The sequence below is a fragment of the Schistocerca nitens genome, chromosome 3, assembly GCF_023898315.1.
Source record: "Schistocerca nitens isolate TAMUIC-IGC-003100 chromosome 3, iqSchNite1.1, whole genome shotgun sequence".
Classification (NCBI taxonomy): domain Eukaryota; kingdom Metazoa; phylum Arthropoda; class Insecta; order Orthoptera; family Acrididae; genus Schistocerca; species Schistocerca nitens.
Genome location: NC_064616.1, coordinates 571,502,218 through 571,525,277, shown reverse-complemented (window position 1 = coordinate 571,525,277; position 23,060 = coordinate 571,502,218). Strand labels below are relative to the sequence as shown.

The 23,060-nt window shown below is 39.0% G+C and overlaps 1 protein-coding gene across 2 annotated transcripts in view; it reads left to right on the top strand.

Moving 5' to 3' along the window:
- Positions 1-8,928: 8,928 nt before the first annotated feature.
- LOC126248479 (alpha-1,3-mannosyl-glycoprotein 2-beta-N-acetylglucosaminyltransferase) overlaps positions 8,929-23,060 on the top strand; it is a 101,718-nt gene continuing 87,586 nt past the window's right edge. Inside the window, exons 1-3 of one of the 2 annotated variants that reach the window (XM_049949497.1) lie at positions 8,929-9,026; positions 10,131-10,259; positions 19,724-19,835. In XM_049949497.1, coding sequence (XP_049805454.1) covers positions 10,152-10,259; positions 19,724-19,835 — 220 coding nt within the window. In that variant the 5' untranslated portion in view covers positions 8,929-9,026; positions 10,131-10,151. Of the gene's footprint in view, positions 9,027-9,096; positions 9,766-10,130; positions 10,260-19,723; positions 19,836-23,060 lie in introns of those variants that run through there. The other variant, XM_049949498.1, reaches the window with a different exon arrangement.

Genomic DNA, 23,060 nt, shown 5'->3' with positions numbered 1-23,060 from the left:
CCTGTATAAATGATCTAGTAGAAAGTGTCGGAAGCTCTTTAAGACTGTTCACATGTGATGCAGTTGTCTATAAGAAAGTAGCAACATATCGATTTGCTGATAGACCTACAGGGGATTGATGAATATTGCAGACTCTGCCAGTTTACATGAACGCAAATAAATGTAACATATTGTGCAACATAAAAAAACAAATCCACCACTCTACAACTACACTATTGCTGACAAATTGCTGGAAACAATATATACGTAAAATATTTTGGACTAGCTATCCAGAGCGACCTTGATTGGAATCAGAACATAAAACAAATAGTAAGATAAGTACATGGAAGACTCGGATTCATAGGAAAAAATCTTAGGGAAATATAGTTCATCCAATGAAGGAAGTGATTTACAAGGCGCTTGTTCGACCTATTCTAGACTATCAACTGGGGTCCTTGCCAGATAGAACTGATAGAAGACAGAGAGAGAGAGAGCGAGAGAGAGAGAGAGAAAATATCGAACAAAGAGCGATGCGTTTCTTCTTGGAATCGTTTAGTTGGCGCAAGGGCATTACAGAGGTGCTCAACAGACTCCAGTGGCAAGCGGTACAGGAGAGGAGGTACACATCATTGAGAGCTTTGCTATTGAAACTTCGAATGAACACTTTCCAGGGAGAGTCAGACAACATGTTACTTCTTCCCACATACACTTCAAGAAATGACTATGACGAGAAAATTCGAGAAATTAGAGCTAATATAGAGGCTTACCGCCAATCATTCTCCCCACATGCCATTTACGAGTGGGAAATCAGTTACTTGTTCTACATGTACCCTCCGCCACACATTATTAGGTGGCTTGGGGAGTGTGTTGTAGATGTAGATAGCGTGATCATTTTTATTTATCATCAAACATCGCTAGCAGTGATAAATCAGCCATACAGTTTCAGATAGCGTGTCCATAAGCAACAAACATGATCATGTCTTTCGCATATTTTTAATTTCAATCAGCATAATAGATATAGATTTGTTTACTTTACGGAAATTCATAGTGGTTTTACTTTTTAATAAAAAGCATTACAAAGCTTGTGTCTTTTCACTTCGTTCCCACTGGATGCAAGCGTCTAATGAATTTATCGTCTTTTTCACGTCCCCAGTTAGACCTTCGAGTGCTTCAGCAATTTTCTACCAATCATATTTCTTTTCCTTCGACATTTTCGCTATTTATCTCTTCGAGCAAAGAAGCATGTATTTTATCTACATTCTTCTATCAGCAACATTACATTTCCTTCAGCTCAGCCTGTCGCTCACACGACTTATTTCAACAACAGAAGTAGACAAGATAGCAAGGAATAGTTTTCTGTAGCACTAGCGCTGAAGCGGAGAAGGCGCGAACTTCCTTTCCTCGTTGGTTCAGAAACCGACATCCAGCGGATCACTAGCGAACACCTGTGAATGCGACCCTCACATGACTGAATGCCGTTTGCATTCATGTGCAAAGAGAATTCTAGTTCGCTGTTCCATGTTGCACATTTGATAATGTTCGCTTCGATATGAAGGGGGCTTAAAACTGTACTTGATACGGATTTTATATCAATTTGACACCATCTGATTAACATTGAGAGTTTCCCGAACTACTTTCATATATGTTCCCATTGGGAAGCTGCGGCGAGTGCGCCGGTTCTATATCACTACAACAGCCACAGTGCCGAGCCTGTGTTCTAATTAGCGAGGTAATCCCATTGACTGCTCGACCGATATGTGACATATTCAACATACTCGGCTGCGATAAGACATTATTCCAGTGCAAAAAGCTTTAATAAAACAACTGGAGAAGAAATTGTGGGTTCTGCCAGAAATGTCATACTGTGAGCAAACTGAAAAGACAACAGAGATATCTATCTTTTAAGGCAGCAGCTTACACCAAACATTGAGGCCCATTATCAAAATTGTTCCTGCGTGACTATCCAAAGCCACACAGCTCAACATTTGTATTGCGCAATTATTACCCATTATAAGTAATGAATCAGTCTGTATGCACACAAAATGCAAGAGAGGCAATGGAGGTTATGGTATATTGAAAAAGACATAGTTATTCAACTCATTATTCGTGTAGATTAATTATTAAAAGGTCAAGATATTTTTTTTAACTTATATTCATACTTTATAAATTCCTAATCCACTATCCAACATAATCTGTAAACTTCGAAGGGTTTGTAGGGGAATCTCTGGGGGTCTGAAAGTGAAAGAGAGGTGAACCAAAGATTTTCGATTTATGTATTAATGTGATCCATAGGCAATAGATCATATTGATGATAAAATCTATGCTGTGGTACATGTTTATACAAGAAAAGATTGTTGGCATTTGTTTAAGAAACTGAGAACACTAATCACAGCCACACAGTACATTTACAGAGTAAGAGTCAAAATACAATACTTTACTTGAAGGAAAAATGTTCTGCATTTCCCTTTACTGTATCCAGTTTGACACAGAATAGGGAGAAATTCACAGCTATAAAACTGTTAATTTGCCAACTGAAACAAAATGTCTGGCAGCGAGCAGAAGTGTTTTCAAATGTAACAAAATCTTTATTAGTCTTCCAGCATGTAACTGACCCAATCGTGATTTAACTTGTTTCTCTTTAATAACCCATTCTGTACAGATTAAATATAAGGAATCAATTATAAACCAGTCAGTAGCCTGCTGTACACACAGTATGAGTTACCTGAGACATAATATCTCCTTTAATTAATGAACAAAATTGTATGCCCCACAGTGTTCTATAATTTGCCAGAAACCACATTATGACAACTTGAACTGCTCACGAATTAAAATGAATGTTACGTTCTCTTTGTGGGTGGTTCTTTGCTGGAACTGACGATAATGATTGTATCAGCTGCAAAGAAAATTAATTTTGCTTCTTGATTAAAATAAAATACCGTAGTAGGTCATCGACATAGGTCTAGGGAAGTAACTGGTGCATGACTGAACTCTACAGTATGCCCATTGCGATTTCTGCCCATGTAGGTGACATGACATCCCTATAAGTATTGTGACGACTGCGATTCTACCCTGTCACTAAGTATCGCCAAAATACCCGAAAAGTACCGTGTTAACTAATGCAGTCCAAATCAAGTCGTATCTAAATAGACGTTTCTCCAAATTTTACTTCCCAACACAATATCTGACCGTGCATTTATCCCAGTTTAGCATAGAATAACTATATTAAATAATATTTAAGGACACTGACAAAAAATTGTTTCTAACATCAATAAACAAAAGAATACCAAAGTTGAGTGATGAACCCACAATTTTACACGACTCTCATTCAAAGTAATCACAACCCGTGTGGTTTGACAGCTACCCACCTTTGAATTACCCACTATATTATGTTAGCACGAATAGCAAGCGAGCTTCATTGTCATTGGTCGACGTTTAAGAAATTAATGGCGGGCGCCCTTGTCCAAGTAGCAAAGCATTACAATACTTCTGGTAAATGCTACAGCACACGAATTTACACACATACCCTCCAAAAGTTATAAAAAAATACACATGCAGCGGCAGCGGATTTAAAATGTAAAAGAAAATAAAAATGGAAATAATTAAAAGGGAAATGGCTACTGCTAATGAAAGTCAACAATGTCTACATAGCACACACCACTTCGTGGGGAACACTTTTATTCTAAGGAAGACAAATGTTACGTGTATGTCAGCCAAAAGGAAATTAAAATTGTTAGCAATAATTTTGGGTCTTTGAGAGGAGAGCGCTGCTTTTAAATCTTATGTTGTGTGTTGTGACGATGGTCGCGATATCGACGGCAGCTGGCTGGTCCTGGTGAAACGCTGGGATCTGCTCCCACGGTCGTGTGATTGCACCTGATGATTTTTCCTCGTAATCGGGCGGGCGGTGGTATTCATTAAGCTGCAAATCTGATTACAGTGGCGTTTTGCAGGCCACAGGTTGGTCGATGTAATTGTTGTTACAGATGTCTGTATGTGCACAGTATTAATGTTTCTGGCACACACAATTTAAGTTTACTTATGCCACACACAGTTTATAAAACTTGCCGACGGAGAATTCTATAGAAAGTCAATTCGTATTATGACTGCCGCGATCGCGAAAAAAACCGTCCTGGGCGGGAATGTACTCACTCACAATAGACAGTTCGCATAACTTCATAACGACTCTTACTGATTATAGGCGTCCGACAGTTCATCGAAACGCGAATAAATATGTAAGTTCACAGCACTTGAGTGTACGAAAACACAGTCAAAATACAAGTGCAGTTCAATTCACAGACACAAAGCTACAATACCGCCCATTCTCGGTTGCATTGTCATAGTTACTTCGTCTCACGGCACAGTCTCAGTATTTACTTCGCCCAGTTTCTACACTCACTATTATCATATCACTTACTGGTATAAATCAGTCATTCAAAACGTACATTGCTTGCCACTAAACTCAATCTTCACCAGTTCGTAAAAGTCACAACTCCCACAGTAAAACATGTGTCCGCCTCCCTAGCTACCCAACAATACACAACACCCTTTGTTGGATCGACTATCGATATTGCTCTCTCTCTTTCTAAATACTCTCGCCCACAGTTTATACAACATCAAAGTAAATTACATATATCTTCACACAACTATTTTCTACCAACCTTATTACAGTAAATGATAAACAGAAAAAAATTAAAGCTTTCCACAATCAATAAACTGTAAACATATTTATCTACTTACAAAAAAGAAATAATTTCCAGTTACATATTACATCTAGAAAACAACTTTTATCTCTATATTACAGGACAAAAGAAAAAATGCGCTGCAACATCAAAGATATATGAACAGACGGGGAAAAACAAGATATATATATATATATATATATATATATATATATATATATATATATATATATATATATATCGCAAAATAGCGATGTCTTCACAGTATGTATTACTTGAACATCCTAATGCAGCTTTCTACATGCTGTTCCTGAAATAAGAAGAATTGTTCGTGAAGCTACTCCACATAAGAGATTGAGACTCATATTTTGCTGCTCATCGCACACTGGTCCTCAGGTTACCTTCCACTGAACGTAGCACATGCTCCTCCATGTCAGGTGTGCGGACTGTGTGGGCCTTCTTCTGTCAGTCTTCTGAGGTGTAAGGGTACCTGTGTCCCTCAGACGCTGGAAAAGTCTGCCAAACAGCTTATCCGAGGACAACCTGCACTGTGGGTTATTTTCAGCGTAGAGGGCATGGACTCGCAGGCTATGTTCATTTGCTTAACCATAGCAGAATATCAAATTCACCATTTCACTTTTTAAGTAGTACGCTTCCATTGCTAACAAGTAGGGGAAGAGAGAAAATGTATGTGCACCACACCATTTATACGTACAATCAGCGCAATAACAGTAAACACATAAGTGAATCCGTGTTTAGGAGAAGGTAAAATGCCATAATATGTACCAAGGATTGATAGTACTGTACAATAAGGTACAAAAACACGACGAAAACTAATGTAGCCTACAACACGACTCAAACCACACAGCTGACTGCAGGCCACCTAATGGTAGGTGCAACACTGTGAATAAGACATCATAGTACCCTGCTGACACATTTGACAGAGCGCCAATGCAACGATTATGCTAATATCCACAACTAAGAGTCGCGCAATCCTTCCTATAAACACGCGTTTATCTCGGAAAGTATGCATTTCCAGTCCCATGTTCACTAGACTTATTTTTCTTGTTTTGATGAGTACTACCATCTCTCAAAGTATTTGACACTTTTTTTAAACACTATCTTATCTACAAGAAGGGTAGCAGAAGCGATCTGCAAAAATACTGTCCAGTATCCTTGACATAAGTTTTTTGTAGAATCTGAAAACATATTCTGAGCTCAAACATGATGCATTACTTCGAACAGGAGACCTTATCCGTACCAACCAGCATGGTAATCGAAAACATCGATCATATGGTGCCCAACTCGCACTTTTTTCACATGGCATACTGGAAGCCATGGATCAAAGAAGTCAGGTAGATGCAGTATTTCTCGACTGCCGAAAAACATTTGGCTCAGTACCACATCTACACTTATTATAAAAAGTACGACTGTATATGGTATCAAACAAAATTCGGATTGTGATTGAGAATTTCTTGCTAGGGAGGACACGGCATGTTATGTTGGATGGAGAGTCATCGCAGATGTAAGATATAACTTTGTGTGTGCTCCAGGGAAGTGTATTGAAAACCTTGCTGTTCCTAATGTATGTTAATGACCTTGTGGACAATATTAATAGTAACTTCAGACGTTTTGGAGATGATAAAGTCATCAATAATGAGGACCATCTCAAAGAAGTGGCACAATTATTCAGTAAAATTTTCCAAAGATAGCAACTTGCTTTAAATATTCAGAAATGTAAAATTGTTCACTTCACAAAACTAGAAAAAACGTAATACCTATGACTATAGTATCAATTTGTCACAGATGGAATCGGTCAATTAATACAATACCTGAGTGTAAGACTTTGTAGGGATATGAAATGGAATCACCACCTAGGCTCAGGCATAGGTAAAGCAGATGGCAAACTTCAGTTGACAGGTGGAATAGTAAGGAAGAGTCATGCAACCCATCCTAGAAGAATGCTCAAGTGTGTGCTACCCATACCAAACTAGACTAACAGGAGACATTGAATGTATACAGAGAACACCAGCACGAATGGTCGCAGGTTTGTTTGGCTCATGGGAGAGTGTCATGGATGATGAAAGAACTGAAATGGCAGACTCTTGAAGGTAGATGTCAAATATCCCAAGTGAGGCTACTTATAAAGTTTCAAGAATTGGCTTTAAATGATGACTCTGACAATATACTACAACTCCCCACATATTGCTCCCATAGGAATTGTGAGGAGAAGGTTAATTATTAGTTTGGTACATATGTTCTTAGCGTTTTTTATTTTGCACGCTGGTATTCCGGTTGCTATTGGTTTATTTATCTAGTGCCATTCTTTTATCTGTAGTTCACTCTTGCTATCTGAGTTTACATATTGTCATTCTGAGATTGTGAGTGGAGCCGTGAAAGCTAGAAAATGGAGTGCCAAGTGGAAATATCGGAACATTTACGACATATTCTTCTGTTTGAGTTCAATTGAGGGGTGACAGCAGTGGAAGAAGCCGGAATAATTTGTGCCATGTATGGGGATTATGCCATTGGATCCAGTATGGCAAGAAAATTGTTTTCTCCTTTTGAGGAAGATCTTTATGGTATTAGTGACTCTCCATGTTCAGGAAGACCTTTGGGGTTTGATGAAGATAGTTTAAATGCATTAATGCACAATGATCCTAGTCAGAGTACTCCAGAACTGGCAAATTTGATGAAATATGATCATTTGTATCTTGGTATCTTTATGCTAAGATAAGGAAAAGCGAGGAATGATTGAGCCCAAACGAAGCAGCAACTCCCCATACAGGGACCTACCCGCATCCACAGAAGGTAATGTTTGACATCTGGTGGTACAGCGACGGTGTGGTGCACTATGAATTGCTTCCCGTAGGTGTAACCATCACTGCTGACATGTATTGTCAACGACTGAGATGTATTGCTGATGCAATCCAAGAACAACGATCAGGAGGACTGTGTGAAGTGACGCTATTTCACGATAACGTCTAGATTTTACACCTTTTACGCTCTCTACCGAAGAACCTTCGAGGAACTTCCTTTCCGGATGAAAATACGCACCGGACATGGTTCGACGAGTTGTCTCAAAACCACATGATTTATACAGTTCGAAAAGTTACCCCAGAACTGGCAGACTATTGTAAATAGTGAAGGAGAATATATTATTTATGACAAAAGCCTCTATTATGTGTATCTGTTGTGTTTATTGAACTCATAGAAAAACGTTACTCACCAACCCAATATAACGCACACAGAGGTATTTGAACAGTCATTCTTCCCGCGCTCCATGCACGAATGGCACAGGAAAAAGCTCTAATAACTGGTACAATGGTACGTACCCTCTGCGAAGCACTTCACTGTGATTTACAGAGTATGGCTGTAGATGTAGAACGGTGAGGACAAGATTACAAGAACGCTCATGCATATGCACTTTATGAATGTGGTTCCATTTCTCGGTACGAAACAACCCTGTGGCAGATTATTAAAGAATATGGCATCGTCTATGGGGCGTTAAGCTCTAATCCTTGTTAAGGAACTAATGCTTTACGGGCGGCTATGCATGCTACTACACTAGTTCAACAAACAGCAGAAAGAGAATAATATTGACTATTTGTGATTTTACCTGCCTATACGAGGCGAATAGTGTGTTCATTTATTAAAACCATCACATCTTACATTGAGACAACTTATTGAGATATTTGTACAATTTCATAGCAGACTTTTGAATCAGTCATGTAGGCATACTTTGAGTCAAGTCACGCATAATTTTTAAAATATGAAACAGATATTGATGTGATTTGATTTCTATCCGTTTTCTTGTTTATACAGTTAGCAAGTAGCATTAAGTGGGCCGATGGTATTCCGATTTTTTTTAATATCGTGCTTTTGGGCTAAAGTAAAACGTAAAATGGAAAAAGAAAAACGTAAAATGGATCGTGCGCTGAATTAATTTTCTTTTCGTATGGCTAATCCAGTTCCCGGACTGAAGACCCCAACACTTTAGTAAATATCTGTCTGAAAAATGCAGTGTTGTTATTATTGTTGTAGCTCCGCCTGAAATAAGGAATAATGTTTAGGTCAATGGTATTAAGGTGAATCATGAAGTTTACTGCACACATAATATGGAATGTAAAAAATTGTGTTCTGCGTTAGCGTATAAATTGTTTACGTATGATAAATCAAAATATTAGGTACCACTGGTAACTTGTTTACAAATACGCTCGGTGTGATCTTATTCAAGTTCTTCATCTGTGCATGATATTATTAGTGTTTAGATGAACTGCTTTGAAACGTCAGCAGTAGATATGCACACGTACTATAGTTTTGTGCGTACGCGGAAAAATAACGCGTTTGGCGCATAAACTGGCAGGCGTAAGTATTTTTTTTCTGTTCACAGCTGATTTGCACGTATATGGCAAAGGCAATAAATAACGGGAAGACAAAGTTTGAGCTATAGTACAATCTTTCCGGCCCATAGTTACCGAAGGAGGATGCGCTACACACTGTATTCAGTTGGAAATAACAGATGACAGCGTTTTTTGTTAGCAGTAACTGTCATTCGGTTTCACCTGCTTTTATTCTATACAACGTTTAATGCGTCGGAACTGTTTTAGTACTTCGTGTTTCACTTCTGCAGTTGCGTGAGACATGACTTTCCGTCAATATTGTTGTTCGTCCAATCTTTCAAATTGACAATGTTTGTTGTATTTCAATGAAATATATGCCAACAACACCGAAGTGAACCGTGTGCAGATACTTCGACCACGCTTTTCTGTCCTCGAACGTGAGTTGTGATCTGTCAAAAAGTCCCAAAAGTGTTACATTGCACCCGGGTATGTTAACAGAACATGTTTTCGATCGACGACGAATGCTGAAGGAATGGAAGAAGAGGAAAGTTGTGAAGATATCTGTTGAAACCGGCAGTATTCTCAGTCACCGAAATGAGGTCTCCGAGAAAATTTAAACACTTTTGCAACCTGACATCCTGGATATCGTACACAAACTGCATGCAAGAATTGAATGTTGCACGATGCATACTTTGTAGCTTTCCTGCTTGAACGTTGTTACGACAGTTTCTTCAGAGCTCAAACTCTTGTTTGTGTCGTTAAAGGTTAGTTGTTGTATTTCTTGTATTAAGTATTGAAACCTTTGTTCCCAATCAATGTGGTGATCCTCTTTGCATAATGTTGCTTGAAGATGTAGCAAATGAAACTGTACATATAGCATTAGCAAAAGGTTTGAATCAAGATTTGTTGCTGTTTTGGTGTATAATTCTGTGAAGTAATGTAGTATTTATGTACATTAGGTGCTTATACTTATGTTGTCAGTAGCAGGCTTCTTTTATTTCGTGTAATTCGTTTTGTAGTGCATACCATTATTAGTTGTTGGTATCAGAATTGCAAGTGACACCTCCAAAGAAATTTATGCGACTTTTTCACAAGTAAATTTGGTTGTGGTTTTTATATTATGTTTCAGATGATGTGACGACAAATTGCCATGCGCAAAAATCAATTCTTTGCATTTGTGTTTGTGTCCTTTTGTTTGTGGACTGTAGTGACATATTATCTGTTCCAACACCGACCTCTCGGAACGCGCTTCCCAGATGTAAGTATTGCATTGAATTAGTAATAACATTGTGTTCTTGCTATGAAAAATGTTTATGCTTTGATATGTATGTGCTTGTTATGTGTTCAGTGTTTGTATTTTTTGATAACTTCAGTGTTATAGCTTTGGTGGATGTCTCCATGCTTTACATTCTTGATACTGACCTCATATGGTGTGGGCATTTTATGAAACGCACATGGCAACCTGTTATGACAGTGCCTGTGGCACCCCATACAGTTATTGTGAGAAGTGTTGTAGCACAGTCGTTAGCTTAGGCTTGGAAGGTGGGTTCACTTTCTAAATGATATAGGGATTGTAGGAATCTGCCTAAATAACCATCATGTAAATGAAAACAAAAGTGGATTGTAAATTTAAAATACTGAGGCTTACTCTCTCATATTGGTACAATAGAAAGAACTGTGTATCATTATAAATTTGACATGATGTAAAACTCTCCTTCCTTGCCAAACTGAACAACTATTTTTTTTTTATCTCAGAAGTTCTGAGATTCAGTGACTTTCCTGCCCTCCATCTGTTAGTAGTGCAGTAGGCATAAGCATAGTTCATGTTATTAAAAGTGGGTTGTAGATGTTTTGAAATTATAATATTGATAGTTAAGAAAAATCTTGTTACTATGTAGTGGTCATGTCCTTTGGTATGATAAAAGTAAAGTTGTGAGATCATGCAGAAGTCGTTACTCCAGCACTATTTCAAAATAACAAAAATATGAAAATCATAATATTTACATATCAAAAGCTGCATAGTTAAGTGTCTTTATTGTGATGAGGGGGGGGGGGGAGCAAATTTTAACCTAATGAAACATCACAATCATGCCTTTTTCCATCAAAACAGCGGAAAGTCCATACTTTTTCATTGTGCCCATCGCAACTTAATGCCTCCTCTACTACATCACTATTATTCAAATCTACATTTAAGTTGATAAGAATTGCCAGCATCCACATACCCATTTGTGGAGTGTGTTTATGTTGCAGTTCATGAATTTGTACACAACAAGTTGATTACAGACATTATGGTGGTACTTGGTACCAGTATCTTTGATATGAAATTTTATTCCTTTCATCTGTAGGAGAGAGACTGTATTCAAAGGAAGCTTTCACAGAATTATTTACTGTTTTAAACTATCCAAACCATTATGTTTCAACTGGAGTGTACAGGTAATGTACAAATGTTTGTCTGTTCACACAAATGGAGACACAGCTATGTATGTAGATTAAAGCAAAAGCCATTTCATTGCAGGACCATACGTGTAATTTTTGGTACCTATCTTTACATTGTACCCTGAAACTGACTAGAATTTTTGTTTGTTTGTGATGCTGTAAAGTGACACAGAATTACCTTTTTTTTAAAAAAAAAAATTTGTAACTATCTGTGCTCACAATCACTTTATAACAAGTAAATGCATCATGTCTGCTTAAAAACTGAAATGAGAAGTCTTTCTGATAACACAGGAGAAAATATTTCGTACCTAAAGGGTGATGCAGTGGAGCTGTGCAGATAACATGAAAAGAAAAACAGGAAAGTTGGACTTTGTTTGAGTAACTCTGGAAATTGGGATAAAGTTACATTTTGAGTAGTAGGGCCATTCCATGCCAAGTCGTCTAACTTCGGGAAAAGGTTCCCACATGGCAGTCACCGATTTTGCTGAAATTCTGTGTGAACATTTGCCCATGTTCCCAGTGAGCATTGGTAAAGTTTCACTTTGGTCAGTATAATATTTCCAGAGACAGTCATTTGTTTGACCCCATAGTGCAGCTATGTAAAGTACTGCCCTGAGTTTTCAGCAAATTTGAGCATGTTGTCATCTCCGGCAATATTTTCTTGAAAGAGACAAAACTAGGCCATCTTGTACAACTCATTGCACTCTATTAATGAAAACAATAAAAAAAATATTTCTTGAGCAATTTTCGTATGGATCATTTGAAGCAAAGTGGGCTGAAAAAAAGACTCTTGAAAAAATGTGGAGTTTAGCTTTTTATACCTCCGGAAGTAATTGTGGGATAAACCTGACTGAAACTTTGCAAGTTATAACTCACCAATACAAGGTTTTAGAATATAAAATTTCATTCCCCTACTGCTTTTGAACAGTTTACAAATTGAGGGCAAATTTGAATATTTTTGTAAAAAAAAAAAGGAAGTCTCTCCTGAAAACTTTTTCAAAATGTTTTCATCAGAATGGACATGTTCTTAAAAACTAAATTTGCTTTTGCAATGCGAGCATATAAAGCCCTAAAACATGACAACAAGATAGAGGTGTACTTAAAATATGCCCATATTCTACTGGTCCTCAAATTAAATCTGACATCTTTTATTGTTCTACAGCTGGTTAGTACTTTTTGGGGGAAGGTAATGCTAAAGTTCTTCATGAGGTGGAAGTGAGATTAAGTTGGAAAAACTTAAATAAAAAGTGGTATCTTTCGTTACAACTGATCTTGACACATTTCAGCCTGTTTTTCTGCTATGATAACCACTGAATCAAACTGGTTATGCACTTCACAATTTAACTGTAACTACCAAGGTGTTGGACATTATGGTAGTAAAATTGTTGCATAACAAGTGCAACACACATTGTATAAAGTGCCTTCAAATTTTACACCACTGTCACATTAAGTTTTGAGGAAGTTCATAATAGTCTAACTGACATTTGTAGTAAAGACTCTTGTTATAGAGAATTTTGAGTATGTCTCTTTTTTTATTGTGAAATGCTGTTGGCATGCTTGTTTAATTTCAGTGTATAAAGTATAACATTTTTCTTCATATAGTTTGTGGTTTATGTGATCTGATTAAAAATTATTTAAATATCTTGTTATGGTCCATGGTGGCTTAACAACTGCAGGCTGCTTTTCAGGTCAGAAAACTTGCATCCCCGTTGCCATTGGGGCAATGCCCATTAGTTGTGCATCAGCAGTAGCCACCAGTGGATTTCTTTACCACTGGATCCCAAGCCTGATGATTCATTTCTTTGTGTGTCAGAAGGCAGGAGAGGCTTGTGGCTACAGACTTAAGTGGAAATTTTTAGGCCTTCATTTTGTGCACGCCTGTGCTGATAGGCCACGCTGCTTACTTTGAATTCGGTTGGGATTATGGAAGTGTCGGATTCCACCCGTCTGCTTTGACCCCTGACGTCATCAGTGTGGCGGAAATGGCTTTTCTGATCATCTCCAATATGGCGCCTATAATGGCACTACATACACACAGCAACAAACACAAAAATACGTATAAATAAGACAATAACATCTCACTCCCAAAATAGAATCAAAGTAATAGGACAACTGCAGGAAACTGGGATTTTTGGGAGGGGACAAGCTAAATATAACAGAAAAAAACACCAAGATCCCAAAACACACAAAATGATGAAAAAAATAATGAATATCTACAGGAATCGGACACTTCCCTTGAACTATATAGGTCAACCGCAGCTGATTATACCAAAACACCAACGCCTACAGCAAAAACTATGGAAATTGGAATCAGACATTTTGCTTGACCACAGCTGACAATACCAAACCACCAATACCTACATATAAAACTACGAAAATTGGAATCAGTCTTTTCCCATGACCTATATAGGTCAACCATAACTATTGATACGAAAAAATCAATACCTACAACTATGAAAAACAAAAACAAAACCATGCAAAAATTCAAAAGTCAAACAACCTTGCGTAAATTAAGACACATTCAATACACAATAAATACACAAAACATTACAGCTCAAGAAAAATAGACCCAAAAAAACAATTACTTACCATCAACAAATTTCGGCACTGCCAAGTAGATCAGACATCCCAAACACACACACACACACACACACACACACACACACACAAACACAACCAACTTATAAACTGCATGCTGTAATTTCATCACACACCACAATACCCTTACGTCATGAGTCAAAGCAGACTTGTGGAATCGGACATTTCCATTGACCCCTTCCACTGACATTTGCACAGTGAAGAGAGAGAGAGAGAGAGAGAGAGAGAGAGAGATTCGTGGAGACAACAAAATTTTTAGGTCTTACATTTGACAGGAAACTTAGTTGGTCTCCACATGTGTCTTATTTGGCTGCCCGTTGTACCCGTTCTCTCAATGTCCTCCGTGTTCTCAGTGGTATGTCGTGGGGAGCGGATCGAACCGTCCTCCTTCACCTATATCGGTCGATCGTCCGCTCCAAGCTGGATTATGGGAGCTTCGTATACTCCTCTGCACGGCCATCCATCTTACGCCGCCTCAACTCCATACAACATCGGGGTTTACGACTTGCGATCGGAGCGTTTTATACTAGTCCCGTCGAGAGTCTTCATGCTGACGCTGGTGAGTTGCCACTCACCTACCGGCGCGATATACTGCTTTGTCGGTATGCCTGTCGGCTACTGGCAATGCCTGACCACCCATCTTATCGTTCCTTTTTTGATGACTCTCTCGACAGTCAATACGGGTTGTATGTCTCCGCCCTGCTACCCCCTGGAGTTCGCTTTCGTCGCCTCCTTCAACACCTTCATTTTTCACTCCCTGCCACCTTTCGAGTGGGCGAGAGCCACACGCCACCTTGGCTCCAGGCTCAGGTTCGCGTCCACCTTGACCTCTGCTCACTCCCGAAGGAGGTTACCCCCGATTCAGTCTACCACTCCCGTTTTGTCGAACTTCGTTCGAAGTTCATTAATACGACCTTAATTTATACAGATGGCTCTAAGACCAATGACGGGGTCGGGTGTTCTTTTATTGTCGGGGCACAAAGTTTCCAATATCGGCTCCATGGCCATTGTTCGGTCTTCACAGCTGAGCTCTTTGCCCTCTACCAGGCTGTCCTTTACATCTGCCGCCACCGACATTCTGCATATGTCATCTGCTCCGATTCCCTGAGCGCTATCCAGAGCCTCGGTGATCCGTACCCGGTTCACCCTTTCGTGCACCGGATCCAACGCTCTCTTCAGCAGCTGGTGGACGTCGGTTCTCCGGTTAGCTTTATGTGGATTCCTGGCCATGTCGGTATCCCTGGGAACGAAGCTGCAGATGCCGCGGCCAAGGCTGCGGTCCTCCAGCCTCGGACAGCTTCTTGTGGTGTCCCTTCGTCAGATTGTAGCAGGGTAATTTGTCGGCGCATTGTCTCGCTGTGGCATGCCGATTGGGCTGCACTTTCAGACAACAAGCTTCGGGCCTTGAAAGCTCTACCCGTGGCTTGGACGTCCTCCTCACGCCCTTCTCGGCGGGAGGAGGTAGTTTTGGCCCGGTTGCGAATTGGCCACTGCCGGTTCAGCCATCGCCATCTGCTGACTGCTGCGCCGGCGCCGTTCTGCCCATGTGGGCAATTGCTGACGGTCCGCCACATTTTAACGTCGTGTCCGAATTTTAACACCCTACGTCTCGATATTGGCCTGCCATGTACTGTAGAAGCCATTTTAGCGGATGACCCACGAGCAGCTGCTCGCGTTCTTCATTTTATCAATTTGACAACCCTCTCACAGGACATTTGATTATGCTGTTTTCTTTTTTAATCCTATGCCTGTCAGTCTGTCTTTAATCGTGTTCTCCGTTTTGTTGCTGTTTTAAACTTGTGACTCGCGGTGCATTCCTAAAGTAGTCTGGGCGCTAATGACCGTTGACGTTGTGCGCCCTAAAGCCACAAAAAGAGAGAGAGAGAGAGAGAGAGAGAGAGAGAGAGAGTGTGTGTGTGTGTGTGTGTGTGTGTGTGTGTGTGTGAACTGTTCATGATTGTCAATAAATGTGTGTGTGTGTGTGTGTGTGTGTGTGTGTGTGTGTGTGTGTGTGTGAACTGTTCATGATTGTCAATAAATGCTGCACATTGTTGTGTCCAGCAATAAATCTATGGCTCCTTCACATACCATCTGCAGAAAGTCAAGGCAATAGTTGTGAACATGTGCCCACAACAGTATTATGAACTCTAGCCACAATTCAGCTGGCAGTTCAACTTATATTGGTCTCTCCTGTGCAACCAGGTCAGTCCATGAGTGATAAGAATGGCATACCACTTTGTAGTGCCATTAAAGATCAGTTTCTCTGTGGTATCTTTGAGTATCCTGCTATGGCAATTAAAACGACTTACCTCTTCATACACACTTCCTGCTGGAAATCTTGTGATATTACATCTTCTTGTAGCTGATGTCTGAACCACTACTATCTTCAGGTATATAAGAATGTGGATGTAACTGTTGTTCAGACAGCTCTTCACACATAAGAATGACATGTGTTCAGTGTTTGCAACTCTTTGTGAGTGCTGGGAGTGGTTTGTTTCGAGTGTGCATGGCCCCACATCTGTTGTTGATATCTGCTATTGGATAGAAATAGAGAATAATTGATACAGAATTCTGAAAGTCTTCTGTATGTACAGTAGATTTCTCAGTACCACATGGTACTACTGACATACAGTAAAATGTAACAAATGCAGAAAATATGATTAACTGCATGTACATGGAAAAATTTTTTGAAAACTTGATACCATCATGCAACTTTCTGCTCTTCTCTCAATTGCTTTGAGTGTCAGTTGACACGAAGGGAAATCTTTCTGAGTACAGTCTTGCTGCATATCTGCATCAACCTTGCTGTATGCATGCAACAGATCTTTTGGCACACAGTACATTGTCGAGTATGATTTGAGCCCAGAATATGCAAATTAAAGTTTAGGCTTTGTCAGTCCATCTTTGGTAATTAGTAATGTGTTCCATACCAAATTATCAGGACACTGGAGTCACTCTAATGAAACTTTAGTACTCCACAATGCCCAAACCATTAATTTATGAGCATGGGTTCTCTCTTGGAAGAATAACCCCTCAACCTAATATGCCTATCTAGTGTCACTTTTACACATCCTCTATGGAAACAATTCCTAATCAAAGGTTTCATCATATTGACTGTACCTACTTGTAATGTGCATTGTGAAGCTCGCTGCTTGCTAAAAGCTCATTAGTTTGTGTATTAATTACATCTGAATGTGGTGTTTCCAGCTAACTAATTTCTTTTTATGTTTCGTAGGTGCCCAGGCTGTCAAACACAAATTCATAAGAAACCGATGCCCCGTAATACAAATTTTCCACGTGGGAGCTTCAAGTAGCCCAATCAAATGTTGAATGATGATTGAAATGTATGACGTATTTGTAGAGAAACAGTTGCTGCAATTTTTTACCCATTATTGCTACACTTCTTGGCATAGTTTTATGCCAAGAAGTGCAGAAAGAGAATGGGTAAAAAATTGCTGGAACTGTGACAGTTGTGGAGATGATTAAACTAGAACAAAAGTTAGTGTTACTAATGAAGGAAATCATAAAGGGAAATAATAAGCACAAAACAAGTATTCCATTAAAAGTTGACCAAAATTATGCAGAAAGTAGCTGAAGAAAAATACAGTTAGTAAGTTGATGGTATGTGATTTGTGGAATCACAGGCTGAATAAGCATTTAAAATGGAGGAAAGAAAGAAATTGCTTCCAAATAAATCAAATGCCGTACTAAAATGTGACATTCCAGTGTTATAACTGGAAACGACTGCGTAATTATATTTTTGAGTAATATTCTGCAACAAATTCGATATGGAGTTGCATGAATGTTTGAACTGTTCACGGTATATAGGCTAAGTAATTTACAGGGTAGTCTGATCGAGCAACTATCATAGTATTAGTGAAGAAGTAGAGGAATTGGCATGTCTACCTTCTGGTTTGTGTTAGTAGTGTAGTGCTACTTTCGGTCAAAGGGGTCTTGTATCAGATGTTTCAGTTGCCATATAATTTTTGTTCTGGTAATAACAGGGCGTGAGAATTGTTTCAGTTCTTTTCACTGACATTTGCACAGTGAAGAAGAGTGAATTTTATAGAACCAATGTGGCAGTCAGTCTTAGTGTTGCATGAGAAAATTGTTCATCTCATATATTCAGTACCCCTCCAGATTCCAGCTATAAATTACTGTAAAACATTTGAAGAGAGATGGGGGGGGGGGGTCCATTCTACAGAATAATAGCAACCCTAGAATTCTTTGGAAAATCCAGTCACAAGCATGGAAGAAATAAACAGGATATCCATGTGCTTAAATCCCCGCAGCTGTGTGGCAAACATAACAGATGTAAATAATGTACATTTTTGAAGCTAAAATGCAAGTTATTAAGAGAAGGTAAGAGAAAAGTGTACAGGGATGGGACGCTCCTCAAAAACATAAGATTTAAACACAGTTCGCTTAATAGCAGAAGTGTAGCTCATGTTCTTGTTCTATAGATAGTCGAGCACAGTGCAGGTTTCAGCCTGCCTACCCCTGTCTTGCAGCCTGCTCATATGGTACATGTGCCAGCCCAGCTGTCTCACTGCACTGTGAAGCTGAGGGCAAGCTGCTGGCCCAGCCCAGTGGGGTGACATGCTTTGTCAACTAGTCACTTCCTCAGCCCACTGAAGTTACTCATTGGATCAACCTGTTGCCTCTACTGTAGTTCAGTCTGCATGCCTCTACAATGCCCTGAATTTATCCTTGTGTATTATTATTTCAATTAACTGTACATTTTTATGTGGGCAGCAGTTTCAGTGAATGTTTGAGCTTCACTCTAGTGTCAGTTTATCCAGTCTTTTCATATCCACCCAGTCACATTATCTACATAGATAGCTCTTTTTATGCTCAGAAGAGAGTATATAATACCAACAATACTCGCAGAATATCTTTCCTTTGGATAGACTCATATAAGTCTACTTATTAAAAATCCAAATAGTGCATATCAAGAATATCATACATTGATGGAGTTAAAGACACCACATTTTTGTAGTGTGGAATTACTGATAGTCACAATGTAAGAAACCAGTGACACACAGTAGGAATCAAGTATGACACAATCTCATATTTTCTCCCCATAAGTTTTGGGATGTTGCAGATAGACATAAGATGTTCTGCAGCACATGCAGTGAGCTAGAGTGATTAGTCTGTAACCAGCAAGCACAGCATAGTGTACTGTTGAGTTGGTGGGTTGGATACTATCCTGCCACCTATGGTGTGGTAAGCTGCACTTGGCTCACAACTGTAGTGTGTGAGTCTGTATGTGCCATTGCATGTTACATGGGCTAGACAGCTTGAAACCTAAACTGTACACAACTCTAGCATCAGCCTCTCACCCTTTGAAAACACTGGAAAATTTGAAAGCTGAAGCAACTGTGCACCATAAACCGCATGTGACGTACATTTTTGTGATCTTGTGTATATGATAAATGGTAATATAACCTTTATACTCATAATTGTGATTTGACTCAGGATCCATATGCTTAGTAAAATTAGGAGCGAGGCTGAGAATAGTGTGTCATGTCATTTGTGTATGATTAATTTTGAATATAAATATGTTTGATACTTCTTATATCTGAGCTGTTTTCTAACAACTATAAATTGATGCACACATACGTTCGTGCATACGTATGTAAATCAGTAAATACATGAAGAGATCATAGCCTTATGATTCTGTTGCAGAAGGCATCTGTTGTAGAGGACCCTTTAGCAAGACTGGAAAAAAAGTTGAAGGAACATTTAAAAGCCAACAAAAACTTATTCAGAGAAATACAGGAATTTGTTTTTAAGGAAGGTAACAATATTTTTTTAATTTCAAATATTTGAAGGCTTCATATTGTTGTGATTTTAAATATTTAACTATGGTTTGAAGAAATCACAAATATCCATCTGATTCTCAAGTTTTAAAGAAAAACGTATTTAAGTTGACATTTACATAATTATTGTTGTTCAAATAATATTGTTTTTATTAATTAGTATAAATAAAAATAATAATAATACTAATAATAAATATTTTTATAATCTTCAAATTTCATATATTTTGCATTGCTTAAATATGAGAATGTTTGCAATACTAATCAACAATATTAATTTCAAAGTTGTACTACAAAATGGGGGTCAAGAGATATGAAAAGCCAAGCTAATTAGAGAGATTGTTGTATAACTAACATGAAATCTTGAAACGTAACATATCCCATAGGCATGTGGAAATAGATTATACTACTGGAGTGATATGGGAAACTGTCCCACAGAGGTAGAGATCAGGAGGACAAATTGGATACAGAACAGTGACAGATGTTCCTATCTCATCACTTTCTTTCCTTTTTTGGTCATCAGTCTACTGACTGGTTTGATGCGGCCCGCCACGAATTCCTTTCCTGTGGTAACCTCTTCATCTCAGAGTAGCACTTGCAACCTACGTCCTCAATTATTTGCTTGACGTATTCCAATCTCTGTCTTCCTCTACAGTTTTTGCCCTCTACAGCTCCCTCTAGTACCATGGAAGTCATTCCCTCATGTCTTAGCAGATGTCCTATCATCCTGTCCCTTCTCCTTATCAGTGTTTTCCACATATTCCTTTCCTCTCCGATTCTGCATAGAACCTCCTCATTCCTTACCTTATCAGTCCACCTAATTTTCAACATTCGTCTATAGCACCACATCTCAAATGCTTCGATTCTCTTCTGTTCCGGTTTTCCCACAGTCCATGTTTCACTACCATACAATGCTGTACTCCAGATGTACATCCTCAGAAATTTCTTCCTCAAATTAAGGCCGGTATTTGATATTAGTAGACTTCTCTTGGCCAGAAATGCCTTTTTTGCCATAGCGAGTCTGCTTTTGATGTCCTCCTTGCTCCGTCCGTCATTGGTTATTTTACTGCCTAGGTAGCAGAATTCCTTAACTTCATTGACTTCGTGACCATCAATCCTGATGTTAAGTTTCTCACTGTTCTCATTTCTACTACTTCTCATTACCTTCGTTTTTCTCCGATTTACTCTCAAACCATACTGTGTACTCATTAGACTGTTCATTCCGTTCAGCAGATCATTTAATTCTTCTTCACTTTCACTCAGGTTAGCAATGTCATCAGCGTATCGTATCATTGATATCCTTTCACCTTGTATTTTAATTCCACTCCTGAACCTTTCTTTTATTTCCATCATTGCTTCCTCGATGTACAGATTGAAGAGTAGGGGTGAAAGGCTACAGCCTTGTCTTACACCCTTCTTAATACGAGCACTTCGCTCTTGATCGTCCACTCTTATTATTCCCTCTTGGTTGTTGTACATATTGTATATGACCTGTCTCTCCCTATAGCTTACCCCTACTTTTTTCAGAATCTCGAAAGCTTGCTCCGTTTTATATTGTTGAACGCTTTTTCCAGGTCGACAAATCCTATGAAAGTGTCTTGATTTTTTTTTTAGCCTTGCTTCCATTATTAGCCATAACGTCAGAATTGCCTCTCTCGTCCCTTTACTTTTCCTAAAGCCAAACTGATCGTCAGCTAGTGCATTCTCAATTTTCTTTTCCATTCTTCTGTATATTCTTCTTGTAAGCAGCTTCGATGCATGAGCTGTTAAGCTGATTGTGCGATAATTCTCGCACTTGTCAGCTCTTGCCGTCTTCGGAATTGTGTGTATGATGCTTTTCCGAAAGTCAGATGGTATGTCGCCAGACTCATATATTCTACACACCAACGTGAATAGTCATTTTGTTGCCACTTCCCCCAATGATTTTAGAAATTCTGATGGAATGTTATCTATCCCTTCTGCCTTATTTGACCGTAAGTCCTCCAAAGCTCTTTTAAATTCCGATTCTAATACTGGATCCCCTATCTCTTCTAAATCGACTCCTGTTTCTTCTTCTATCACATCAGACAAATCTTCACCCTCATAGAGGCCTTCAATTTATTCTTTCCACCTATCTGCTCTCTCCTCTGCATTTAACAGTGGAATTCCCGTTGCACTGTTAATGTTACCACCGTTGCTTTTAATGTCACCAAAGGTTGTTTTGACTTTCCTGTATGCTGAGTCTGTCCTTCCGACAATCATATCTTTTTCGATGTCTTCACATTTTTCCTGCAGCCATTTCGTCTTAGCTTCCCTGCACTTCCTATTTATTTCATTCCTCAGCGACTTGTATTTCTGTATTCCTGATTTTCCCGGAACATGTTTGTACTTCCTCTTTTCATCAATCAACTGAAGTATTTCTTCTGTTACCCATGGTTTCTTCGCAGCTACCTTCTTTGTACCTATGTTTTCCTTCCCAACTTCTGTGATGGCCCCTTTTAGAGATGTCCATTCCTCTTCAACTGTAATGCCTACTGTGCTATTCCTTATTGCTGTATCTATAGCGTTAGAGAATTTCAAACGTATCTCGTCATTCCTTAGTACTTCCGTATCCCACTTCTTTGCGTATTGATTCTTCCTGACTAATTAATGTCTTGAACTTCAGCCTACCCTTCATCACTACTATATTGTGATCTGAGTCTATATCTGCCTTACAGTCCAGTATCTGATTTCGGAATCTCTGTCTGACCATGATGTAATCTAATTGAAATCTTCCCCTATCTCCCGGCCTTTTCCAAGTATACCTCCTCCTCTTGTGATTCTTGAACAGGGTATTCGCTATTACTAGCTGAAACTTGTTACAGAACTCAATGAGTCTTTCTCCTCTTTCATTCCTTGTCCCAAGCCCATATTCTCCTGTAACCTTTTCTTCTACTCCTTCCCCTACAACTGCATTCCAGTCACCCATGACTATTAGATTTTCGTCCCCCCTTACATACTGCATTACCCTCTCAATATCCTCATACACTTTCTCTATCTGTTCATCTTCAGCTTGCGACGTCGGCATGTATACCTGAACTATCGTTGTCGGTGTTGGTCTGCTGTCGATTCTGATTATAACAACCCGGTCACTGAACTGTTCACAGTAACAAACCCTCTGCCCTACCTTCAGATTCATAACGAATCCTACACCTGTTATACCAATTTCTGCTGCTGTTGACATTACC